Source organism: Corvus cornix, chromosome 2 (assembly GCF_000738735.6).
Source record: "Corvus cornix cornix isolate S_Up_H32 chromosome 2, ASM73873v5, whole genome shotgun sequence".
NCBI lineage: Eukaryota > Metazoa > Chordata > Aves > Passeriformes > Corvidae > Corvus > Corvus cornix.
Genome location: NC_046333.1, coordinates 94788682 through 94815182, shown reverse-complemented (window position 1 = coordinate 94815182; position 26501 = coordinate 94788682). Strand labels below are relative to the sequence as shown.

The window sequence follows — 26501 nt, the reverse complement described above, 5'->3', positions numbered from 1 at the left end:
TTGAGAAATCTGTGCAATTATTTCCATGACTGATATAAGAGAACAGTACAATAACAAATGCTCATTAGATTTTGTTAATTCTCTGAAAGTAACACAGGAATTCAAACAGGGGATTTGTTTTTTGTCTCATCGCTCTCCATTTGGAGCCATAAATATTACTTTACAGTTCATTTTTATCCCCACAGTTCTCCATGATCACAGATAGCCCTCTGCCTCCCGTTGAAGAACAGCACTGCAGGAACAGAGAGGGCTGGGCTAGAGGTGCCACGTGGTGCACTGGCCATCCGGCTGGGGAAAACAAGGTGCTGGCTCCGATTACTCTCTCCTGCCTTCCATATCCATTTGGTCAGTGGTGGCCAAAGGGAAATCCTTTTCTCAGAAAGATTTGCCTCTCTGAAATTAGGAAAAAAATGAAATTAGGTACAGGGAATTTTCTGGGATGATTTGGTGCATTTTCATACTTGTACTTCAAACTGGCCATGCAGCATGTGGGAAAGAGCAGGGAAGTACAAAGTTTGCAAAGGTTCTGGGTATTTCTTCAGGATATAAAACTGAAAGTCTTTTATAAAGTACTTTCATAAATATACAGTGCTATGGCCTGTGGTTAAAAAAATAATCCCATAGACATTACCAGGCTGAACTGGGCTGGGGTGAGGCAGGAGTTTTGTGGGGAGGGTGACAAAGAGCTTCTACTGAGGAGCTAGCAGGCAGGACTTCCCCCCAGTGTTCTGCTTGGCCCACACCATCTCCCTGGAGTAAACACCCCACTGAAGACACCTTGCAATTCTCTCAGCAAGGTGCAAAGCCAAGGTCCTGATTGGCAGTGATTGTTAAGGAAGGGAAGGGAGGGTGTCAAGAAGATGAAGCCAGGCTCTTCTCAGTGGTGCCGAGTAACAGGACAAAAGGCAATGGGCAGAATCACAAAACCACAGTGTTGTTACGGTTGAAAGGGACCTCTGGACATCATCTAGACCAACCTCTCTGCCAAGACAGGATCACCTGGAGCAGCTTACATAGAAATGTGCACAGGTGGGTCTGGAATGTCTCCAGCAAGGGAGACTCCATGACCTCCCCAGACAGTCTGTTCCAGTGCTCTGCAACCCTCAATGTAAAGAAATTCTTCCTCATGTTGGGTGAAACTTCTCGTGATTTAGTTCATGGCCATTGCTCCTTGTCCTGTCGCTGGGCACCACTGAAAAGAGTCTGGCACCATGCTCTTGGCACCTGCCTTGGAGACATTTACATGCATTAATGAGATCCCCTCCCAGTCTTCTCTTCAACTGACTAAAGAGCCCTGGCTCCCACAGTCTCTCCTCATGAAAGAGATGCTCCAGATCCCAAATCACCTTTGTGGCCTCCACTGGACCCTCTCCAGTATCTTCTTGTCTTGAGGATCCCAGAACTGGGCACAGCACTCCAGATGTGGCCTCACCAGGACTGAGTAGAGGGTGAGGATGACCTCCCTTGACCTGCGGGCCGCACTCTTTGCAATGCATTCCAGGATCCCACACAAGGAATCCCTGGCCACAAGGACACATTTCCAGCTCATGTCAACTTGTCACCTACCAGGACTCACAGGTCCTTCTTTACGTGCAGGTGACCATGTACTGGAACAGGTTGCCCAGAGAGGGTGTGGAGTGTCCCTCACTGGAGATGTTCAAGAACCATCTGGACTTGATCCGGTGCAATGCAGTCTAGGAGACCCTCCTTGATCAGGGAGGTTGGATCAGAGCAGGAGGTTGGACCTGCTGTGGTCCCTTCCAACCTTACCCATTCTGTGATTCTGTGAATTTTCACAGGATATGGGTGATAATTCTGGTTAAATTCCAGTCCTGGTAATTGCACACTACCTGAAGGAATTCCTGCTGCTGATTCACCTGTGAAAGCCACAGTGGTCCCAGGCAGAGCCACCGAGGATTGTCACAACAGGCTGCATAACTGCCTTTGGGGTGGGGCTGTTTCAGGGATTCTTGCTGATGTGTTTTGTGTGGGATTTAAACATTTACTAGGCCAGGGAGACTGAGCATAACTGCTTAGCTCAGTTGTTAGCATGGTCACAGGAGAGAGAAGAAACTTGAGCTCCATTTCCTGATTCATTTGAATCTCTGGAGCACATCTAGGACCCAGAGCCTTTGCTGAATAGTGAATAATACTTTCTGCGTCAAATGTAGGTACTAAAAGTGCTTAGATCATGATCTGTTTGCTCCTATAGGTGTCCAGATGTAAAGCTTTAGGTAGTTTGAGGCAGTAGTAACAGGGTGGGAAATTGTGAATCAAATACTGTGCTAACAGGACTCTCAGGCAGCAGAGCAGCACCTCTACTCTTTGTGCAAGAGATCCTATAAAATAAGGTAATGCACAAGAAAGCACTGCAGCTAGTGAGAAAGAAAGAGGCTTTCAGGTATAGTGATTATGATGGCCAGTCAAGAACAGGGTGTCTGAGTTCTGCTACATTTAATTTATGGTAAGCAGAATAGCTTCAAAAAGGGGTATCCCTATTAAAAAAAAAAAAAGTCCCTGTATTTTTGTGGTTAGGACGCTTCTAAAAAGTGTGCATTTGAATCACCTTGGAAGACACGAATTTAAGTCTGTTCCCTGCTTGCATCTCAGGTAGGTGCTCAGAACACTTCTTTTTCAGGGCTACAAGACTGGGTCCCCCATGGTACAGGGAGGGACACCTTGCACACAAATGTCAGCATGGCTTAAAGGTAGACCAGGCATGTAGCACCATTGCAGTACCTGATGGTAGGGGTGTGTCCTGCACAAAAGGACACATACATGGAGAACTTGTCACCTGGAGAACCTTACCACTGCTCGAAGAGATGCAGACCTGGTGCCTCCTTGATACTTTGCGGGTGAGCAGAGGTTTGGAGATGTCTGAATTGGTGGTTTTTCATTACCTATCCACAGCATGCTTGAGCAGATACTGCAAGGAGTCTTTCAACATGTGAACTCACAGGAAGGCTTTTCTTTGCAGCTCCTTTGGAGCAGATGAAAATGCTTTGCTTTCTAAAATAAACTGTTCTCAGTGTCTTTTGTAAAGCTGGCAAAGGAAGAAGATCAACCTCAGTCCACATTCTCTTCTTCTAACTTTCCCAAACAGACATTAAAATAAAACGCCCTTTACTAAACATTAGGTAGGCTTTTTCCTTTGATGACTCTGCTCCCAAAAGGCAGCTCAAATCCAGGAAACATGAGGAAAGATTCAGCCACTTGAAGGTGCAGATTTCATTGTTATTGTTTGCCAGTGAAAGAACAACAATGCATAAGAAAACATGTATATTAAATAACACTAATTGCATTATAAAGAGCACCAGGCATCCTATAAAAACTTGTTGCCCAAATGTGTCTGTAACAATTTATCAGCAAATTATCTTCATACAAAAGAGTCAAAGCAATTAGCTGGGGGCTGGCTGAGCTCTGCACTCCTTTCACTTGCTGTGTAGTAAAACAGACCACCAAAAAACCCCAATTCTGTGTATCTCAAAATGCTAGGTCAGTGATTCAGCTGTTTCACTAGGGTCTTTTCTGTGTTAATTTGCCATATTTTAGAAAGCATGTTACACCTTATACATTTTTTCACCTTCTCTTCTTTCACTGCCCCTGCTATGGTTTGGCTACATGTGCCTAAGAGTAAACCCCCTGAAGAAGATCTTGCATTAGCTAGAACAGAATCAACAAACAGGTTTCACCTGAAAGTGGACAGACTTATTCTCCAGGTTAAGGCTGATTTTTATTTATTTATATTTTTAAGCTTCTTTGACCGACAGGTAAGTAAAAACCTAACTATGATAATGAAATAAAATTGACTTACCCTGCCTGTTTCAGTTTTGGTTTTGTGGTTTTAAGTTAGTGATTTCATTTAATATAACACTTACACCACCATCTGATTTTGAAGATACCAAAAGAAGAGCAAATGGCAGATATATGGTATTTTCCCTTTTAAGAGGTGTTGTAATTTTATACATTAGGATAACACCTGTGGATCAAACCACTCTGAACTTTGGATAACTGCAGACTGGGAGTATTGTGAAGATGTGACTACAGATTCAATTACACTTCTTTCCAAGAAAATGTATGTAAGTTATAGTGGCTGATTTGTGTTTTTATAGGCTGGAACTGTGTTATTCATGGGATGTGGAGTATAACGTTGATTTTGTGTTTCGACTCTTCAATTCTTCTGGAAATGCAAAGAGAGGAGAAAGCAATTTGGCTCTTGCTCTTCACAGATGGGAAGATATGGTCTTTGATCTTAATGTTAGAACTAGTAATCAAATGTTGATTTCCTGGCTTTTAATGTGTGAATGAGTTGAAAGATGCTCTTGACTAGGCTAACAAGCCATGTGTAGTGGGTGAATGATGCTTCGTGTAGCTCATTCTCAACACATTTATGATATAAAACAAATGTATGAAGGTCTTTTGATCCGTGAGCTAAGGCTGCCTATGTTTACAGAGACAAGGCAGGAGTATTTGGAGGTTTTGAAAAGTATCCACCTGCACTGTTGTTTCCCTGCCTTTACTCTGGTTTTGCTTATCTTTCTGTTTGCTAGCTACAGTGCTTTCTGCTAGAGCAGTGTTAATACTCACTTCATGCGAGCTTCACTATTACACCTCCCCTGAGTGGAAATAGCATGGTGAAATCTTGTTAGACCTATGGCGTCTATGTTTGAGCTTGGGAAAGCACAGGGCAGCTCTTATGGCCATGCAGCTGCACAAAACCTGCTTGTTTCCTCTTTATCAATGAACGGCACCAAGTGCTCAAGGAAGTCAGCAGCTGTATTTTGCTTGGAATTATATGTGAAGGAGGATCCTCCTTCTTGTCATTTTATTTATCACTAACAGCCATTTTAATTTCTTCCCAGTGGCAATTATACTGTATCACCACATCTAAATCAGAAATGACACTCTAGTGGTTATATTATGTTGACTGGGCATCACCTAATTTTTAAGTGGCATTCTTGCCCCATCATTGTGATTATATCCCTTTCCAATAAGTAATGTAAGAAAAGATCTACATAATGGGAAAACATACATATTAATATATTCCATGACAAACATGTTAACTTTACATATTAATCATGGTAAACAGAAGTCATGTTTTACATTTTTCCTCTTCAGTACACTGTTCTCTTGACAGCTTGCTTTCCCTCTGGTTCTATTCTTTCCAGTCCTGGTGTACATTCCACTGCCTCTGGTCACCCTGTTAGTTGCAGAAGGAGAAGGCAGGTCACATCAGTCTGGTTAAAGGGAAAAAAAAAAAAGAAAAACAATGCTACTGGATAACGCAATATTGCTGCTCTCCTCATTGCATTCAGGTCTGCACGAAGGGACTTGAATATGTGCAATAAACATATGTGTGTGATAATGAGATTGTTGGTGGAAAGTCATCTTGAAAAGACAAGGAGCAATTAAGCTTGCTTACTTATACAAGTTAGAATGACAAGATGCCAGTGCTGGCCCTGCTCATCCATATAATAGGGTTCTCCTTCCCTGCTTAGCTGTTCTGGGAGAAGCATTTCCTGTCAAACCTCTGCCATGACTCCGCCATAAAGCAATCTGCCTTCCTCCCTTGCATACACCATTCATTCTCACACTCGCATCACTGTCCTGATTTCAACTGAATGCCTGCTAGCAAGCACCTGTATTAGAATAATTTAAGAATTCAATGCAAAGCCTTCGTATAACTGAGTATTTATTTGTATTGGTGTACTCTCTCATCCGATTTTAATTGAATATTTAAAGATGTCAGTGGGGAGATGTGCAGGTTGCTCACAAATGCTTAATAATGCGATGTATGGAGTCAACAAATAATGCACCTTTCGTTTGCTATCTAGAAGATTTAAATAGGATATCTTGGATGCTATTGACAAGGAGGGAAGTGTGGAACAATAGGAACATATGATAGTGTTAGATAACAATAGCTATCCTTATGCATCTTGAATTGAATGATGAAGCCATCAATTAGAGAAATAGCCCTCTGAGTATATATCATCGACAAGATGAATACCAGTACATTGCATTTCTGGGTGGAGATCTTAGTGATCTGTAATTCAGAAAGGCAGTGAATAGTATGTACAGTCTTTTGAAAATCAGAAATCTTTTGCCCATATTTCTTTGGGTTTGGTGTTTGGTTTTTTTTTAGCTACAAGACTCTTTCAGATACTGAAGGTACTTGTACTTTATATTAATACCTTAAACAGTGTTTTCTCAGCTAGTTTTAAGATGCCATTCTTCTTCACAGTAAGCATATTTAGTGGACACTTTCAGGGCTTAAAGAGTATGAGGAGCAGTTCTTTCTAGAGCTGTCTGGTCTCTTAATTAATTCTTATATACAGGCATGGGGATCCACTCACACCCTATGAACTCTAACAGAGTCCCTCTCCACAGCAAGGAGGAGACCTGGCATACATTCCTTAGATGCCATAGCCTCTATTTTCAACCTAAATTTTCTCGTGTTCTCTTTGGAATGTCTGAAAATTTCTATCCCCTCTGCCTCTCCCAGCTTTGGGTGGGAGGTTTTTTTTGTTTGTTTTGTTTTGTTGTTGGGTTTTGGGTTTTTGTTTTTTTACAATAATCATTAGTATTATTTATAGCGGAGAAGCAAAAGAAAGAAAAGTTAAAGAGACAGAAGTTGAATTATAGTAAGTAAGGAATTCTCAGCTCTTGCAGTTTCCAGTTAATCAGTTCCACTTCTTATACTTACATTTCAAAGTGAGTAAATATTCCATGGTCAGGGCCAAAATTTATTCTTGGATCTTTACATAGGTACCAAAATGTACAGCAGCAGCATTAGACAGTGAAAATAGCTCTGTAGGGGAATAAAGAAAAAATATGAGGAAAGACTATAATTAATGGAGTGCTCAACTAACTATAAAATACAATTTAAGGAATGAAAATAAGCATTCATGACCATTATCTGTATTTTTACTATTTTTGGTTGAGGTTTTTTTTTTTTTAATGTGGACTCCTTTGTGTGAAAACAGCTTTGTGATCTAAATGTTTAGGTCCTCTTCATGTTTGTTTGCTTGTACACAGAAGGTCATTATATTAAAAAATGGATCCTACCAGGCATGCCAGTGATTGTTTCAGCGAAGAATTTCTAGAGCCTTAGGGGATAAAAAACAGTCGCTGCCTTTCCCAGAAGCATCTGAAAGGGCTAATGAAGTTTGGTGGATCTCAAAGGTATTGACAATATATGGCCTGATGAGGGTAAGAAAAAGTTCAGGTCTTTCAGGAAAACAGCAGGTAAAAGAAATTTCTGTAGCTTTCCCCCTTCTAAATCTAATCAAATGAAACCACCTACAGGCCAATAAGCTTCTTGAGTGCACTTTGCCCTGGAAAAAGTGTTGTATTATCACCCAAAATATAAATAATGCAATAAAAGAAAATGGTTGATGTCTTCTTAATGAGCTATTGTTAAGGCACCCTTCGCTCTTATCTCTTTTCATAGCCTGATGCAAAGAGCAGCATTCAGTGGTCGAGAGCATATTTTGAGTGCTGCTAGGAAAGTACAAATGAGAAAACAGGTTTAATTATACTGCTTACTGCATCAAGAGGTCCATGTGGTTTGACCGGCTGTGTTAGGACACCCTGTAATTTGGAGGAATTCTCTGTGCACTGGCACCATAAATGCACTGCTATCAAAAGGATGGTTAATAATCTAAAGTTGGCTGTTAACATTGCTGGAGCTGGTGTCTATAATTTCTGTGAGTGACCTGAATGACTCTGCAATGAAAGACTGAAATGTCACTCTCCTCCTTTACTTTGTTTGCCTTGAGCAAAGACTGCTCCAGATTGTGTACATCCACCAAGGTCCAAATGATGAAAGGGCAGTGCATAAGCATGGATTCAAGGCTCAGTTAAATCTCCCTGCTCTGGCAGAATAGTAGGGAACATGAGGAAGAGGGCACGGGTGAAAAATAAGATGATCTCCTCTGGAGCAGCTTCCACTGTGGCTATCTTTCCCCATCTTTGAGCAAATAAAAGTGAGCCTGGCTGTAGGGACCTATAGGCTCTCCCTTGCTCTCTTAGCTGCCAGCCACAAGTAAATCAGACCTGATGCCTGTGGCTAAAGGCAAAGCAAATGGTTTCCATTATCCAGGTATTTATTTTGCACCTGCTTCTGTGACATCTGTGTAATAACAGTTACGTATGACAAAAGGTAGTCTGACCTGACTTTGAGTATTTCATTGCTTTTTTGCATTGTGCTGACTGAGCAAGCAAGCAGGGGGCTCATATTCCTCATGGGAGGTAGAACTGTAGAATCGTTTCGTTTGGACAAGACCTTTAAGATCATCAAGGTGCCACAGACCATCCAGCTGAGACACCTGTGGAGTGGCAAGTGCAAAGACCTTTGCTGTCAGGAACCTTAAACCCTTGTTTCTGATGTGCCTCATTGGTACAGTTCAGATGCAGTAAAGGAGTAAAATACTATCAGTAAATTTCAGAAAGTTCAGTATTTGCATTTCATTTGGAAACCTATGACATTTTGGCATATTTTCACTGGAAGGCCAGAGCAAGGCTGATTGAAGATCAGTGTCGGCATTAAAATATACAAGGTATGGAGAGCTGGTGTGCTTCAGAGCAAAGCCAGCCTGCCAGGCACAGAACATGGGCAACCCTGGGACAGAGCATAGGACTGTTAGGGTAAGTGGTTTTTTTAAATACAGCAGTGAGCGAAGAGATTAAGTCACCCACAACACTCTGAAACTGTATCTTCTTGGAGTGACAGATTCTTAGAGCAAATATGCTTGTTTTCAGACCTTCGTTCATATTGCCTGATGTACAACTGCCAGAACTGGGGGTTGTTCAACCTTTTCACTCTACTGTGTGGCAGATAGGAAAGCACTGGAACAGCAACATTCTCTATATTCTCTCTGGTACAGTATGGGTAGTTTTCAAGGACCAAGAAACCTTTCCATCATTTGGATAAGTATGGTTGTCAGCTGTACTCTGGAAAAATTATTATGAGAATGGCCTGAATGACCATTCCCCTCCAGCCATCATGAAGGCACTATCAAAATTTTGTTTACTGAAAATGTTAAAGAGGTACTGCTGCCATTTATATATGACTGCTAAACTTCTGACTCTATTTCTGGAAGCAAAGAAATAATTGCTTTCACCTTCCCACCTTGCATTGTCTGTAATTAGTTGAAAATGTGACATAATGCCAGGAAGATGGAATAAAATAATCTAGAAAGGAAGGACACTGGCATTAGTGCTTACTGCAGTATATTTGTGAAGCACTTCTGTTAGATTTAGGATTGTATCTGATGTACATGGGAGGGGGGAAAGCCTGAACTCATCTGAGCTGAAGCAGACTGGCTTTTCTCCAGTCACCTGAAGACACCACTATCAACATCCCTTTTTTGCTCCTGCTAGATACAACCCTCGTCTCTACAGCATCTTTTATCTACAGCCCACCACTCATCTAGCAGGATTCTAGTTCATACCATGTGACCCAATGCTGAAATGTTTTGCATTGCTACAATTTCAAGTTTGTGGAAAAGGAGGACTATTTGGCTCTTTCCTCTTTGCACCATGATGCGTGTTTTGTGACTGCTGAACATGGCAGCTTTTCACAAACAAGAAAGGAAGAAATGCAAAAGAAGTTGCCTCATCACATCAACAGAATGAAAGACACTGAAAATTAAATCACACAGGCGGAAAAAGATCTTGGTGGATTGTTTTGGGTTTTTTTCCCCTGTGTAGCTAAAAAAGATCTCTCACGTTGAAAAGAAAAATTATCTGTTTCTGTGGTAATATGTAAACTGTATATATGTGCCATAAATCTACTCAAATTTCGTTGCAAGAGCATATAGGCAAACCTCTGTGCTTTTTAGGTTTACATATATTACAAGACAACTTGACCTACCCCCGGCTGAAAAGGGAGAGGAAAGCTTGAAACATTTCCAGCAGCCCCCCTCTCTATTACTATTTTCACCCTTTATTTTTTGTTGGGAGTAGGGAGGGAGGCAGAGAGAAAAAGGGAGAAGGGATGAAAAAAGTAGCTATCAAGTAAGTTAAGATTGTGACTTACAGGAGTGAGGGGAAAAGCTGTTTTTTGAACTAGGATGGACAATAATCTGTCCCTCACAGCCCAATTCATTTACAGAAGAATACCTGGGAACTGGAGGTTTGCCTTTTTAGCAGTTCCTCCAGAGCAAGGTTTGCTTTGCCACCACCCATCATCCAAGAGCTCAGAACTTGCAAAGCTGCTGCCATTGCCACCATAGCTCTTACAACATCACTGACAGCAAACACTGAACTGAATTTCCCAAGACTTTGGGAGTTATCTGGAGGCCCTGGGAAATTTCACTACAGCTTGAGGTTAGGCAGGTCTGTGTGTTAGAACTGTTTTTTCCAGCAGCATGAACACACACAGAAATAAGAGCCAGGTTCTCCTCAGAGACTGTTTTTACACTGTTTCAAGAGCGTTATTCTTGTTCCTCATTTACATTCCCAGGAGAAGAAACTGACTCAATATCTCTCTTATTTGTAGGCACTTGTGATAGCAGATTGAGGTTTCCCAGCTCAGTAAGAAGTCAAATGATACAGTAACTGACTCTGCATCTCGATTACTCAGGATACAGGAAAAATAATGTATGTTATTCACTTTCATCTGGCTACTCTTGCCACACCCTATGCAGGAAGGAAAGGTACATTATGCTAGTTGTATGCAGGGGTTATTTTGAAAGTAACACGACCCAAGGAGAACCCCTCATTAGGGCTTCAATGAGGGATTACACATAGGTGTCAAGGGGCAAATAAGCCAGGCGTTTTCAGCATTATTCTTGTTTAATGTTATGAAATGGCTTTCAAAACTCTGGATGCAAATAAAACTTTCCAATAGGCTGCCAGGAGCAGTCATGCCAATAATGCCATGCCAATGTGAATGAAGCCGGAGTGTTTTTCTTTGTAGCAATCAGACATGCCACACAATGCATTTCTGTAGAGTTCTCTTTCTTGGGTGGTTGAAATCACTTGGCTGGCAGCCTCGTGCCTCCCAGCTCACCTGAGGCATGCTGTAATCAGCCAGAACCGCACTGCATGTCATGTCTTACTGCTTCCAGAAAATATACAAATTTCCTTTCCTTCTATTCCCTTTGTGAATGAGTCCCTTAGGGGTATGGTTTTAAGACAGAGCACAAGAAGCCTTTGCACAGATCCTCGTAACGCATAATGAGATTTGTGTGCCTGCCTACTTTCTCTGAAAATGAACCCTAGAACAGCAGAAGTGACTTGGTCTGGCACTCGCTTGGTCCTTTTGACCTCCCTCCTGTGACAGAAGAGAAAGACTTCCCCCTCCTCTTACAGAAAGCCTGGAGGGTAGGTTTTTATTATGTGCTGTCTGGTCTTGCAGCAAACAGAGACATTTCTTGAGGTTTTTAGAGTCATCAACTCCAGTTCTGAAGAAAGATATGTTTGTTGAGCACTTCATGGGATAAACTGGTCTTAAGACTACAGGTGCAACCAGTCTGCATATGAAAGAAGGCTTGAATGCAGAGTTTTTCCTTCAAAATGACATCAGAAAACATTGTTAAGTCCCAGATAGCTAACTGCTTATGACAAATAGAAAAGTTTCACCTGAAGAATAGGTGCCAAGAGCTCATGCTCTTTCTGAGCCTTTTTTTGTTATTACTCCACCCTGCAGTACTTAGTGAAGTGGCTCAGTGAAAATTCCCCTACAAAGACTCATGTAAGCGTCTTGTACACAGCACATTTATTATGGTTTTTTGTAAGACCTACAAAAAAAGTCAGAGAAACAACATGCTATAAGCCACCACCAAAACCTCTGAGCTGTTATGGATTGTGGGAAGGTTTCTTGCAGCCTGCCAGGATCCATGCTGAGTGCCTGGGGAGCTGAAAACTGCTCTTGTCCTGTGATAAGGGCTTTACATGAAGCAGGCTCTGCTGGAGGCACAGCAACTTACAACTTGCGTTGAACCAGCACTGCCAAAATGCCCCTTATAACCAGCATCAATTGAAGTGATGTCAAAAATCCTCCTGCCCTATAACCTAAGTAAAGAATGTGAGTTTAAAGGGGAAATATACATTGGAAAGTATAACTGAGATCAAGGTATTGTGTGCCTAAGCCATGTACACAGAATTCTGTCTCTCACTGAGAATCAGCAGGCTGTACCTCAGAGTTTCTTGGGTTTTGCCTTGGGCCTGGTCTAGATGTACTTTTGCACTAGTAAAACACAGTAAGTGCAGTAAGTGTTTACCCCCTCTGACATTACCATTTCATCTGGTCTAATAAGATCCAGCTTTTATTTATGTGTGTATCTGCGCCTGTGAGAGGCAGGAAGAACACACCAGCTGGGGAGGAAAAAGGAAGAAGAAAAAAGAAAATATTCCCGGGTACCTACTCAAGGAGTTAATGCATTGGGGCATATGTGAAGGAGTTAAAACACTATGCAGGTACAGATCCTGTGGCAATTACAAATGTTATTGAAATAAAAACCAGAAACAGGAAGCCAAAAAACAGGTCCCTAAGGCAGGCATCTGTCTTAAATGATATCATTTGTCAAGTTTCCAGCATTTTGTGGTTGTGAACACAAAAAGAAGTTCTGTGTTACACTAAGGACATTACATACTCATTAGTTGGAATGTTCCTGAAGTACATAATACAGGATTTTCATTTAATAAGAAGCAGCTACTTGCAACTGCATTGCACATAAAATAAATCCTGGGCATGCTAATTGCCATTCAAGGATGTTCTACCTAATTTTTGACAGGTTTTTCTTCCCCTCCCCCCTTAGACTACACTGTAAAAATTGTAAGCAGAATGTATTACTAAAGTTTTAAAATCTTTGGAGAACATTTTCTTATTTCTGAAATCTGAATTTCTTCAATCATGAATTATGAAGGTTTTAATGTCGATATTAAGAAAAAAAGGAATAAAACAAGTTATCTACAGGAATATTGTAGCAAGAAGTGAAGTGGTAAGAAAGTAAAATGCATACACATACATATACGTGCGTGTCTCTTGGTACAATAACTCTCCAAGTCATCCCCCACCGTCTCAAAGAACAAACCTAGCTTTAATTAATTGGTTTAGTTCCTCTATCTGAACACTATTAGTGCATTAGTTTTAACTAATATATAAGCTTCCCCCTCGCTGCCCTGCCAGTGACCTTAAGCTTCACATGGTAGGAAAGCCACTTGCTGTAGAATAGAAAAGTAATTTATCCACCATGATTGTTCAGCCCTGGCCCCTCTGTAAAACAGCAACTGACAATTGTGCTGTGTTATGGATGGTACGTTTGTGGTGTGTACAATAGTGTGCAGAGCATCAAACTCACTTCCCTGAACACTGCAGGCAGGATTTGAAAAGTGATCGCAGAGAGAAGCGACCACTTGCTGAGTGATGTCCCTCCATTTCCAAATCTTTTTTTTTTTCCAAGTAGCTCCCCCCATTTTTTTTTCCCAAAAGAAAGATCAGTGTTGTTTTCTCAGCTTAAGTAAGAGCAGTATGTAGTTTTCCACTCATAAAAGTATGTCATAATAATAACAATGAAAAAAGAGGTTAGATTGGTTTTATTTTACCTGGGATTTCCCTGCTTCTTTCCACATTTCAGGATTTAGCATATTCCCTCAAAACATAATAAATTTCTATTCTGTAGCTTAAGGGATCCATCAGTTAAAATGTTAGTCTTTCATCTTTATTACCCTCCCATTAAAATGAAAGAAACCGGGACACACTTCAGTTTAGAAGAAGCAATTTAGTTGGTAATGTCCTTACTACTCAAGTCTTTACAAAGAGAGAAAGTGCATTATTGCTTATATTTCACACATCTATCTGCATAAGAAGCAACTAAAGCTTTCAGACACATACGATATTAAATTTAATAATATTCTTTGATTAGATTATTTTATTACAACATTTTTCCATTACTAGTCATTTCCCGTACACATTTACATTCATAAAACCTGCAGGTTTCTCTTTGTTTGTATGTGTTTATATGTATTCATAAAGCAAGGAAAAGATTTTCTGGTTTGCTACAGCTGTTAGATTCGAAAAGAACAGATTAATAACTAGCCACCACGTAGGACTAGGTTTTCTTGTACACTGCACCAGTAACCCTTTGCTATAATGAGGACACAAAGAGGCTCACATCAGGCTGCTCCTCTTCTTCATAACTCAAAAGCGTCACAGTGGCAATAGCCTCTAGTGCTATTTGTCTTTAGTGCAGTTGTGACACTTCGGCATGATCCATAATTTGGCAGCTATTTACCGTGACATTTCCCTTCAGTGCAGCCATAACATTCAGTGAAGCCATTATTTGGTTCCATTTACCATATAAATTGTATTGTCGTGCATGCATGCTAGCAGCTACATTAGGTACCTGAAAATGAGTAAATCTTGTAAAATAGATACTAACAGCTATTCAGCAGAGAAATTTCTTTACTCCTCAGACAGAAGTAGGAATATATATAATATCTGCAAACTTTTCCTTGAGAGATTGTAATTATCTGTATTTACATGACACAGCAGTTACTCATATCCACTTTCTAAATATACATTTTATGTGTATATACGTTACACACATTTGCACGCATACAAACATACAGCAAACTATTGCTTTGTAGAAACCCAACTTAATTCAAAAAGGTATTAGGAGAATCCAGCATAGCAATTAAGTAGGAAGCATATCTGTAAAATGTGCTGAGGGTTGCAAGCCAGGAGAGAGCGAGTGAGTACGTGTGTGTCCGTGTGCGCGTGCGTATGCACACATGTGACAGACTCAGGAAAAAAGCCAGCTCTTCATCTAGTTCTTTGTTGTTTTTCCATGGAAGCATATGTGTGTAGGGAAGGGAAATTCAGTTATTAGCCTCAGCAAACAATGTCAGATTCCTCTGTAGCAAATTCATTTAGAAAGGTAAAATTAGGATGTAGTGCTAGCAACCACATCTCAATGAGCTGCTATTATTAATAGTATTATTATTTAAATCCCTGCTCTCTACATATAGTATACTTAGTACTTCCAAGGCAAATGTATTATTATTTTTAATCATTTAAGTCCCCACTGTGCACACAGCTCTTAATACACCTTTTTTGCAAGCATATTAAGTGTATTGTTATTAATCCCTTGCTGTGACTCTACAGTATTTCTTTTCCTTGTATGTTCAATGTCCTATCATCATTTAAACCTCTCAGTGTGTGCATGCCATATACATTTTCCTAGCCATCTAATATTTAAACATTATTTAAATCCATCATAGCTTACTTATTCAAAGTCAGCCCTGCTCTCACAACTGTAAGTTTGCAGAATATATTTTTAAATAAAGAGAAGTTGAGTTTTTTCACACTTGCTGCAAGCCAAAATTTATTATGAAACTCATCAAAATGGCTTTATCTGCATGTTTAAGAAATACTTTTCACCCTCTCTCCATTGATAACGCTCTCTTTCAGCAATTTAAAGAATAAAAGTCGTATCTTTAAAAACAAAAATTACTTCTTCATTCCATATTCATTCATGGAAGAGTTGTCATGTTGATCCTGAGCTACCCCTTCAGCTTAACACAGACATTTGACAAAAAAAACCAATCCCAGTGACCATAGCCTGACCTAAACACCAAAAGGGCTACGAAATTTGAACATTGGCTATCCAAGTTATGCATATAACAAATGTAAACCTTTTATTAATTCTGTGATCAGTATGAAAGTCCTAAACAACAATCTGAAGCCAAAATTAAAATGAACAACATGTCATATCTGAATATATATGTGTGAAACTTCCAAAGGTTCCTCTCTTCTCCTATTTTGATTAGTGAAGAAACCTGGGGCAGTTGCAGTATGCAATGTTATATACAAAGTAACATACTAAAAAGAAAGTAGAATGTATGTCCAGACAGAATCCTGTTACGGGAAGATTTTTTTAATGACAAAAACATATGGAATTCACTGCCTCAAAACCACCAAATCTACTGAACTGACAAGTGATCAACACATCTGAAAATTGGGCCACTTGGATGGGTTTTGGCATTTGACTGCAGGAATTTAATTTGAAAAAATTGTTACTCATGCAACTCTTCTGTATGTATCACAGATGAAACCAATTGTATTTTTTTTTTATTTGCAACAGTACATCCCAAACAACATTGTTTTTTCAAGATGAATTTATTGACCAAGGACTTCACCTTATCCCTGAACAAGAAAAGACATCACGTGCCTAGGAATAAAATGCTGAGAACTTTGCATGCTATGTATAGTACTTGACTGTTTGTATCTCTAGCATTCAGCTGGAAGGCTGATATACCTTTCTAATTATGCAAAACACAATATTTGTATTATCAGAGATGAAAGAGGAATTACATTTCTAACAGCAGAACTTACTTAAAACAAAAACCATGGTGGTTTGATGCTCACCTTGAGTAAAAGAGAAAAATGGTAACAAAGACTCAATCCATTCTGCCTTTCCCCAAAATCCACCAAAGTGAGACTAAACCTAGTAGTCAGTCATGGCTCAAGAAAGGGACAGTTCTCCATTGTACACAACTCTTTATGATTCTAATGACATATGTACTAAAAACATTGAGAATGCACTAAATCAAAATCAAAAATATTTTCCTGTCTGCACTACTGAATAAAATGTATGTTTTCCTATGTTACAATCAAAAATGTTGTGTACAGTCAGTCCTGAATAATGCCCTAAAATTAAGTTTACCCTGGATTTTTTCCTTCAAGTCCTAGACATTATCAGTCTATCATTATGTTTATTATGAGGCGTATGATGTTAGGAAATTTCCATCTCTTCAACAGCATACAAATGAATGTAATTTCAAAAGATGTGGCAAAATTGGCCTTTAAGATCTTAAAAGTTTTCTATGGAAAAAAAGATGTAGAGCAAGCAGTTTCAAGTATTTTATTGTTCTGGAAAATATTATGCTTCTAGCTGGAATTCCCACTGTATGTACCATTAATACTATCCACTAGGTGAGGAAGAATTTTTGAAACTTTACAAAACCCTTTAACTGCACCCACTAGAAAATCTATGGCTGAGCATCAGTGCATGTACCAGGTATTGTGACTATATATTTAAAATGGTCCTGCTGTTTGTAACAGGGCTTCTGCACATGCAGTGTTTGGTAAAAGTAGAAGTAGCGGCCTGATTATGGGAAGTCCCTTCAAGAATGATCAGTCAAATAACTCTGCAAAACAGAATATCTGAAAAAGAGCTAGTCAGCAAGAAACATATAAATATGAATAAATGCCACGTATATTTAAATAGCTTTTAAAACTTTATTTAATCTTCAAAAAATATACAGGGCCTGAACACACATGAACATGGCTCAAAATCCCACTCCAATAATCTTTAAATATGGACTAAAGGGGAGACTGGACAATAAACAGAAATAGTGGAAAATGAGCAGGCAACAAAATGAGACTATATTGCAACTTGTAGTTAAAGATTTAAAAGAAAATTGCACAGCTGTTTATAATTACAAAATACAGGATTAAAAAAAAAAAGTCAAGTTGCTTAATATTACTGACATATCAGAATTGGAGGATAAATTTCCCTGTGTAACCAGTCAAGGAATATTACTATGATCCATGATGCAACTGAATTATGATTATCATGTTTGTGACAGAAAATCAAGAGCATTTTTTTTCCCAGAAACTTCAAAAGATTAATAGAGCAGCCCAAAGATACAACTCTTTACTTATTCTTGTTCTAACAATTTTATTTTTAAATCAGGGAATCAAAATTGCTGAAAGATTTTTTTCTGAGCTGAACTACATATGAAGTCTTATCAAATCAGGCTGACAGACTAAATCTGCCTCTGCATCAAGACTTATTCTGTCAGGAACAATGTTCTTGTCTCACGCTAACCTAAGTGACAGTATCAAACACAGGCCCATTATGTCCCTGCTACAGCCACTGATTTAAACACTTTTAAGAAAATAAAAACAAACAAGAACCCAAAACCAAAAAAAAAACCTCACCCAACAAACAAACAAAACCCTGCTAACAAACCCACCCCTTTTTATTAACACTTTAATGCTGCTTTTTAATATAATATCCATCACTAAGCTTAAAAAAAGAAATTGTTTCTAGTAAATCTGAGGCATAAAGTGCCCATTTTCTCTCTTCTGATTTATATCATTGTTCTGTTTTTACAGCTTACTGTTGACAGAGTGAGGTAATTCAACTACAATTTTTCCAATGTTTTTTCCCATGTACATGTAATCTACAGCACGGAATACAGATTCCAAGCCAGTGAACTTGCCCTCCGGAGACATGTCTCCAAAGTCCACCTCACAAACCAGGTCTCCTCTTTCATACATCTTGAGCAAATGCTGCAGAGCCATTTTGTAGTCAGAAAGGTAATGGTTCAAGAAGAAACCCCGGACGCTGGCAGACTTCTTCAATAGTTTTGCTGGCAATAACTCTGCTTTAATGGGCTGGAGGCCAGTAGGGTTTTGGTAGCCAGCGATAAACCCAATGACTATCAGGCGCCCTTTGATAGCCAAGGCATTGAGAGCCAAGTCGAACATCTTTCCCCCAACAGATTCATACACCACATCCACACCTTCGGGGTAGTCCTTCCTAAGCACAGATTCGACATTTTCAGTTTTATAGTTGATCGTACGGTCACAGCCAATGGATTTCAGAAAGCCACCCTTTTCATCACTGGAGCAGGTTCCAATTACATGGCATTTTGCCTTCTTTGCAAGCTGCACAGCGAACTGGCCCGTTCCTCCAGCCGCCGCTGTGACCAGAACCTTCTTGCCTTCAGACAGGTCTCCCAGCTCTTTCAAACTGAGGTATGCAGTTGCGCCACTTACCATTAAAGTGAGAAACTCGGGTTTGACTGAGGGTAGAGGGACTGCTTGTCTGGCAGGCACAACTGTGTATTCAGCAAAGGAACCTGCTTTCACATAGGCCACAGCTTGACCCACGGTGTAATCTGCACTAGCACTGAGTCCTAATGCTACCACATCACCAACACCTTCAAAGCCTATATCAAAGGGGGGTTTAACCGAGGCGTCATATCGACCAGCTGAGTAGTTTATATCAGATGCATTAATGCCGACAAATCTAGAAGAAAACAAAAATGTATTAACGAGATTTACTCCTTTACCAAGTCTTCATTGTATGAGAAACCTTCAATCCAAATTTGTGGGACAAGTACAAGATTTGCTGCGATTATCTGTATATTTGAATAATGAGTACACTCCAAAGACTGCTTTCATCAGACTTCCGTAGTTTCCATTCTGTTATTCTAGAATTACAGACAAATTTTCTAAACAAAAAGAAACAACAAAAAGCTGTAAAAAGTAAAACCCAAGCCCGAAACAAAACAAAAAAAATCCTTTATGTTTTCCTTAGGTCCACTTGACCAAGCTAAACAAGCTGAAAATAAATCTCTAAAAGATTAAAGCATGAAAATTAATTGACCACTTCATACAAGATGTGAAAACACTGAAGAATAAAACATGCAGAGCGGTAAATATGTGGATTCTGGCAACAAATTTACATTTTTGAATATAATAATACTGTTAATGACTAATGATCATATTAACTATCGATGTCATTTGCAAGGTCATGTTACTGTAGGCAAGTACTTTTTAATTGATGGAGTCACTACAGCAAATTTGCCTTTTGATGTAGCTAATGTCAATGTTAAAATATTTTTCTTTATATAAATTACTTGCAACACATCAAAACAACCTTGCACAGAAGGAGTAAAATTGTAAAACTGAAAATCAAGTCCTACTGACCTCTAACAGGTGAAAATGGATGGTAATTATTTATTTATTATTTTTTAAGAGAAAGATGGAGACATTCTCACAACTTGATTAAGCACTAGGAGATAATATCTAAAACAAAGTTATGATCTAGCTCAAATGCAAAGACTATTTATTTTTTTTAAGTAACAGTATCTTTCCACAGGCAAAAGAAGAGAGACTGGGGGAGGTTCTGCTAACTGGAAAATGTAAAAAAGAAACACATGAAACAGCAAGTGCCAGGACTGTTACTACGCGTGGATGTGACAACCCAAAAGGTGTACTTGACACCATGAAAAAGCTGCAGAAGTAGGCAAACAGTGCACTTTTAATTGTTGCAGTTAGCAACAAGCTCAACTCGTATGTGTGTGTACTTTTAAATTGCTTGCACACAGAGCGAGGAGAACTAAAACCGCTTTGCTCCTTTTGATTTCCTTCATTCTTTACAGCATGGGGAGCTTCAAACTTTCACCAACGTTATGTATAAAAAGACTCGTAAGCATAAACATATCCATGCAAAAAATAGGTAAAAGTGACTGTAGCTCTTGGTATTCCTGCCTTTAACTCGCTGCTCTGCCGCAACAACAAATGCCTACGTCTTGTTCGCAGATACAAAAAATCTTCTATTATCCCGCTTTAAGATGACTCCCGTACAGGAGTGCTAAAAGATGTATAAAAACTGGTAACGGAGTCGCAGCTTCCGAGGTAAACCGTGTCCCTCGGGCGCCAGGCGAGACGTGCCGGCGCTGCACCAGCCTCCTCCCGCTCTTACACCCCAGCTTCTGGGGAGGGGAGCGGAGGGTGAGAGCCCGCTGGGGAGCTGTGCTCGCCCCCTCACCGGCCTCACGGCTTCGCCCAGCCGGGGCTCTCGGTAGCTGCGAGGCCAGCCCGGGGCGCCCGCTCTGCCCCCGACCCCGACCCGCAAGGGAGGTCCGGGCTCCCCGCTGGGCTCAGCCTCCCCGCTCACGCTCCCGGCGCGCGTCCGCCTTGGCAGGACGCGGAGCAGCCGTGCCGCCGGCTGGGGCAGCGCACCCCGAGAAGGGCAGGCAGCGCAGCGACAGGAGAACAAGTCCCTGTCTCTCTAAGACCTTCCCCTTCTCGGCGCTGCACGGCGGCGGCCGGAGCACAAAGGCAGGTAGAACAAACACTCTGAGGACAAAAACTTCGCGTGCGGGGAAGGGGCAAGTCGTGCGGGGGCCAGCCGCCTGCCGAGCAGGGCTCCAGCACACGCACGGCTGCTTTTGTTCTGCACCAGAGAGGGTGCGAACCTTCTCCGCCCGGGCCGCACCGCAACTTGTGCGGGCGGCTGCGGGGGCCGCGGCGCAACTTGGTGCTGCCCGGCCGCTCCGGGCAGGGGATGCGGGATCTCCGCGGGGCTGGAGCGGCCGGGCACGGGATGCCGGCGACAGGGCAAGAGCGGACAAAGCCGTGTGCGCTGCCCCGCTGCGCGGGGGGCTCGGTTCCCATCGCCCGCCCGCCCCCCGCAGTCACGCGTGCACACACACAGAGACACACAGACACGCGCGTACACGCAGCCGCTCCCTCCCCGTCTCTGCGGGGCTGCTGGGCCACGGGAAATGATCCTCCCTGGGCTTCTGGGTTCACCATTATTAATCAACACAGCCTGCCGTCTAGCCCTCCCCCGCTATTTTTTTTTAACCTCCTTTTTATTGTGTGCAAACTCAAAACTCCTGGTCGCATTGCATGGGCTTCCCCCCCCCCCCCCTTTTTTTTTTTTTTTTAACAAGATTGTTTAGTCTCTTAGATTCCTTGCACATTAAAACGATCATACGCACCGTCTGGATTAAAACATACTGTCTAATTTGCCTTGTCATTCCAGCTGACAGAAGTGAGGTGCTAGGATGTGCCTGCAGTTTCACGTATTATTTTGATTTTAAAAGTAGGAAAACGTATGAATTACAAGTTGAAGATCAGCTTACTAACTTCTGAGACTGAGGAGAGGAGAGAGCACAGAGGTAACAATTACTTGAAGTGCTAGTGGGTTTTAAAAGCCCTTCCAGATCTTTTTTCATTGCCTTCATTTACTTTCTTACTTTAAATCTATTTTTTAATTTCGAAGTTTCTAGTTGAGTTTTGCCCCTTACATTTCAAGATGCAAACCTGAGGGGGGGGGGGGGGGCGGGGAGTGTATGAAAAACCCTTGAGATTGGCTTTTCTCAAAATAATTATGCACATTGAGTCACTCGTTTTATTTATACTCAACAGTGTTGAAACCCCTCGAACTGTTTATTATAGAAAACAGGAGGACACTGCCGAGAGGAAGAAATGCTGCTTTTCGTACCACAACAAAGAGTGAGACACCGAAAACCAGCATCACAGCCTTAAACACAGACAAAACAAAAGTCATCCAAACCAGTACTACACAAGAAAAACATTATTTAGGCCAAACACCCAGTAGGAATAGCCCTCCACTTTTCCCACTGTGATGCCTTTAGTCCCCGGTTCAAAAAAAGAAACTTTTTCAACCCCTCTTACTCCCTTTTCTATAAACTTTGTTCCCATCTTCCAGCCCAAGAGTAAATCCTTACAGGTATTTTGGCAATGAAATGTGTCACTTCATCAAGAAAACCTTGAAAATCCCCCAACAACTTTAAGAAGGACCAAACCTTCACAGCCTTTGGGCCCTTCTCCTGCAATAAAATGGAAAACCCTTGCTTCCACACCCGTCCCTCTTTCCCTCCCGGAAAACAGGACAAACAGACATATGAAACTTAAATGGCTTCATTAAGGATTTATCACCTTTCCCCCCCTTCCTCTCCCACACAAAATCACAGCAAAAAAACCTGCTTAAATTAATTCCTAGCTTTGAAGGATCTTTGAATGAAAGATGGGTTATTTTTTTTTTCTGTATAAAAAAAAAGTAGAAATAAGAGTTGCTGGCATAGCTCTCTACAGGAGAAGAAAGTTCCCCCTAACTGCATCTTATTTTAAAATATCTATCCACACACAGATTTTAATTTCCTATTCCCATAAATCCCAAACCAGATTTTATTGTGGTGAATGAGGATTGTTTTGTATGAAAAGCTCAAAGCAATTAATACTATTCATGGGCGTGACTGGGACTAAAATGAACAAATCTGCAAAAGCCCTCTTGGAACGCAAGTCTTTTATTGTTTTGTTTTTAATTGTATGCTTCTACCTATTAGAAAATGTATAGTGGTATTTGAGCTTAGTTGCTTGTTTTTTTAAAAAACTAAATAGAGTCAGGAACTCATCCTTTCGGGATGGGATAGTCCTTCTCCCGAGTGACAAGAGAGGAGGAAACATTCAGAACTTGCTTCCTGCTGCAGCTTGTATATAGCAAATGTTTTTTAGAAACATGATTTTGTGTCTCCTGTGATATTCTTCAGAAAAGAATAGTAAAGAGAGAAGAAATGCCACAAAGAATACAAAATGCATGAACTCTACATCTAGACTTCATCACTCACCTCTTCCTCCCCTTCATCCCCACTCATGCATGTGTACCAGTACAGGAACACGTGTGTAACAGGATGATGTGTTAAAGCCCAGCAACTGCCTGCCTGAAACTGTGGACCAACTCCTGCCTTTATCGTGGTACAAGCCCTTTTACCATGAAGTGTGCATGTCCCACGAGCACCCCAGGGAGCCCACCCAGTACAGGGAGGGAGGAGAGGGAGAAGGGAAGAGTTACATTGGAAGATGTTAGGAAAAAAAAAAAAAGGAATAAATTTTAAAAATTTACAGGAGGGCGGGCGGGGGGTGGGATGAGAAAGACTCCAAGTGCATGTGTGGGGGGGAGGGGATTTGAGAAACAAGGATGTTGCTCTGCCTTGCATTACTAGAGTACTTGATACTTGTATCTCAAGTCTTTCGACCTCTTCTGCAGAAAGGAATTTAACTCCAGCCGGATGGCTGTTTTCACGCCATTACTGTTTCAGTCATCAGTGGATGCAGCAACACAGTATTTTAGACTTTTGAGGTTTGGAGGGAATTTTGGTCTCAGAAATCCTAGTGGGAGATGTCAGCATCGAATTAAAGTGCCACTGCAGCTTTCTCGTCAGCTCCTGGAGGAGTCCCTGTTCTTTCTCCTTACCCCTTCTTCAGCCTGTATTTGTGTGTTACATATGGACACATACATGTACGTCACACATACACGCACAGTCACACACTGCCTTAGTAGAACTTGTAGCAAGCATTGTTCTCAAGCCAACTTTGTGCGGCTTAACATCTTTAAGCTCCCACGGCGAATATGGCAAGCTATGTGTTACTACGATTTCCTTGCTTGACAAGAAGCTGAGAGCGCTGCTCTCTCCCATGCCAGCCACGCAGTCTGCTCCAAAGTTCGCGGAGTTTCGGATTCCCCTCGTGAGCAGAGAAACCTCTCAGCTTTAAAAGGTTTAGTTTTAGCGCAAGGAACGGCGGCGTCCAGGAAGGAGACACCGAGAACAAACAGGTTTTATGGAGACAGCTGTGGGGGAAGGCACATTTTGTCCTCGGAGTCTTCATTTCATGGTGAGCTGGGTCGGCCCGCTCACCACGCTAGGCGTGGGATTTACGGTGTATTATGCTAAGCAAAATGTCACGTCCTCACTCTTCGCCCGACCCGGCTCCTCTCTAAAAGCCGCCAACAACCGCGGGCCCGCGTCCTGCGAGGGAGGCCGAGGGCTGCCCTGCCCCCTCCGCGCCGCCCGTGCTTGGCGCGCAGACTTGGGGGTGGTGCCAGGGCTGCCCGGGCGGCGGGCCTGGCCCGCGGCCTCCCCGGTGAGTCACGCCTGCACGGGGGCGAGGCCGGAGAGCGCCGTGCGGGGCAGCGGGGCCGCGCCGAGGACACAGCGGCCGGGCCAGGCCCGCCCGCGCACCGCGATGCCGGGGCGCTGTGCAGCAGCGTCCCCGGGGGGCCTTGTGCGGGTGCGCCGGGGACACGCTCACGCCCCGGGCACTACGTGCGTGTAACGAGCCCGGGCAGGGCCCAGGGAGGGGCCCTGCGAGCGCTTCCCGCCGTCTCACTCCCTGCTCGGCACTCACCGAACGTAACACTCGCCTTTCCACCCCCCAACCCCCCCTTGGCACGGGGTCCCTGGGGTGCTTCTCTTCCTTCGGGTAGGCGCACGCCGAGAGCAGCGCGCACAGACAGACAAACACAAACACCCCCGCCACAGGAGGAGGAGGAGGAAGTGTCACCCCCACACACGTGGACAGGGCGACAGGGCCGTAGCACCAGCCGTTCAAAACAACACCACCAATAAAATGAAATTAACAGTCGCCAGATGGCGGCTGGTACAACTTTGGAGCCGGTCTCCGAAGTGAGGGAGCATTTTGGAGAGGGCAGGCCATAAGGTGCCAGGAGGCGGCGGAGGCCGCGGGGCCGGGGCGCGGGCGGGAGCTCACCTGTTCCTGACCAGGAGGTCTCCGTCTCCCGGGAGTGGCACGGGCGAGTCCTGCTGCAGGGTGACCGCTTCCCTGAAGTTTTGGCTCAGCTTAGTCACCACCAGCTTCTTCATGGAGCTGGGGATGGACGAGCCCTGGAAATCCAGAAAGTGACGGGAGTAGGACATGTCCAGGATGGGCCGCGACCAGCTGCCACCGAAGTAGGACCAGGCGGGAGCCGCCGCGGCGCAGGTCGGCTGCTGCCACCACCACCACCGCGCTGCCCGGGAGCTCAGCAAAGCGCCGCTTTTCGCACTAAAACTCATGCCCTGCCTCGGCTCTCCTCTCCCGCCCTGCTCGGGAGAGCTCCGGCTCGGGATTCTCCAGGCAGCTCGCAGGACGCGCCGGCAGGAGAAACTCCCCGCTCGCAGCTATGTGTGTACGTAAACAGAGCCCCCGTGCAGCAGGCTCTCCCTCCCCTCCCCGCCGGCCCCTCCGCCGCACGGAGACGCCGCCGGAGGAGCAGCGGCAAGATGGTCCCCCTGCAGCAGCCGCTCGTCTTCTGCCGCCGTGGGCACTACCGAGGGGCGAGGCCGGCCCGCTCCTGCGGCCGTCCGTCCCGCCAGTGCCTGCCCCTGCCTGCCTGCTCTGCCTGCCTGCGAGGCAGGTGTGCAGCGGGCCGGATTGTCTCCTAAAGGTCGTGGTGGTGGTGGCTTTTAGTTTGCACCCTGCCTCTGACTGAGGGGTTTAAAAACAGGGGAGGGGGAGAGGGGGGGAAGACAGACGGACAGAGAGAAACGCCTCGGATTACCCCCCCCTGCCCCCTTCTTTAGTTTACAAAAAGAGGTATCTTCCTCCAAAAAAAGAAAAAAAAAAAAGGAGGAATAAAAAAAAAAAAAGCAGGAAGAAAGCACAGTAAATTATCGGCGGGGAAAGGTTAGAGAAGTGGGGAGAAGTTGTAGCTAATCTCCTAATGTTGTTATTAGCCGCCGCCGAGGAGCCGCTGCCCGCGGGCGGACGCTCCGCCCCTTCCGTGCGAAACGTTTCACTTCCTCGCAAGGTGCTACGAATCAACCCCGAGACGGCGGCGGCGGCTCCGCGCCTGCCGCGGGAGGGGATTTAAACGGGCGAAGCTCTTCCCGCCGTCGCCGTCCTGCCGGGAGGGGAAGGGTAACAGGCTGCTGTCGGTTTGCTTGGGTCTCAGGGGTTTCCCCCGCTCCCTGATACTGCCAGAAAAATCTTACCCTCCTTTCCCCCCTTGCTTCTTTCTTTCTTCTTAAAAAAAAAAAAAAAGAAATAGTCGCCTCTCGCTGTAGATTACTTTTGGGTGAGGGAACCTGCGCAGGGAAGCAACTGGGTCAAGGGCCCGAAGTCAATGTTGTGATAGAGCCGCTGGTCCCAACTTGGTACAACT

The 26501-nt window shown here is 43.0% G+C and overlaps 1 protein-coding gene across 4 annotated transcripts; it reads right to left on the bottom strand.

The window, feature by feature from the left end:
- On the bottom strand, positions 1-26501 carry ZADH2 (zinc binding alcohol dehydrogenase domain containing 2). 4 transcript variants are annotated; one of them, XR_005601631.1, is made up of 5 exons: positions 25109-25197; positions 6704-6808; positions 5104-5237; positions 2809-3043; positions 1-393 (listed from the first exon to the last, which is right to left on the bottom strand). XR_005601631.1 is itself a non-coding variant. In XM_039550165.1 (2 exons), exons 1-2 carry the CDS (start codon positions 25411-25413, stop codon positions 18125-18127), a joined length of 1230 nt encoding a protein of 409 aa, XP_039406099.1. In that variant the 5' UTR covers positions 25414-26501; the 3' UTR covers positions 16858-18124. The 4 variants fall into 4 exon arrangements, 1 of the variants encoding a protein (XP_039406099.1); XR_005601630.1 differs by having other exon boundaries at positions 1-3043; XR_005601629.1 differs by lacking the exons at positions 1-393; positions 2809-3043 and having other exon boundaries at positions 3214-5237.

Coding starts and splice junctions, on each gene's coding strand:
- ZADH2 (XM_039550165.1), bottom strand. CDS start 25,413: ATGAGTTTTAGTGCGAAAAGCGGCGCTTTGCTGAGCTCCCGGGCAGCG. Junction 19,050..25,108: donor GACCTCCTGGTCAGGAACAG/GTGAGCTCCCGC, acceptor GTTTTCTTCTAG/ATTTGTCGGCATTAATGCAT.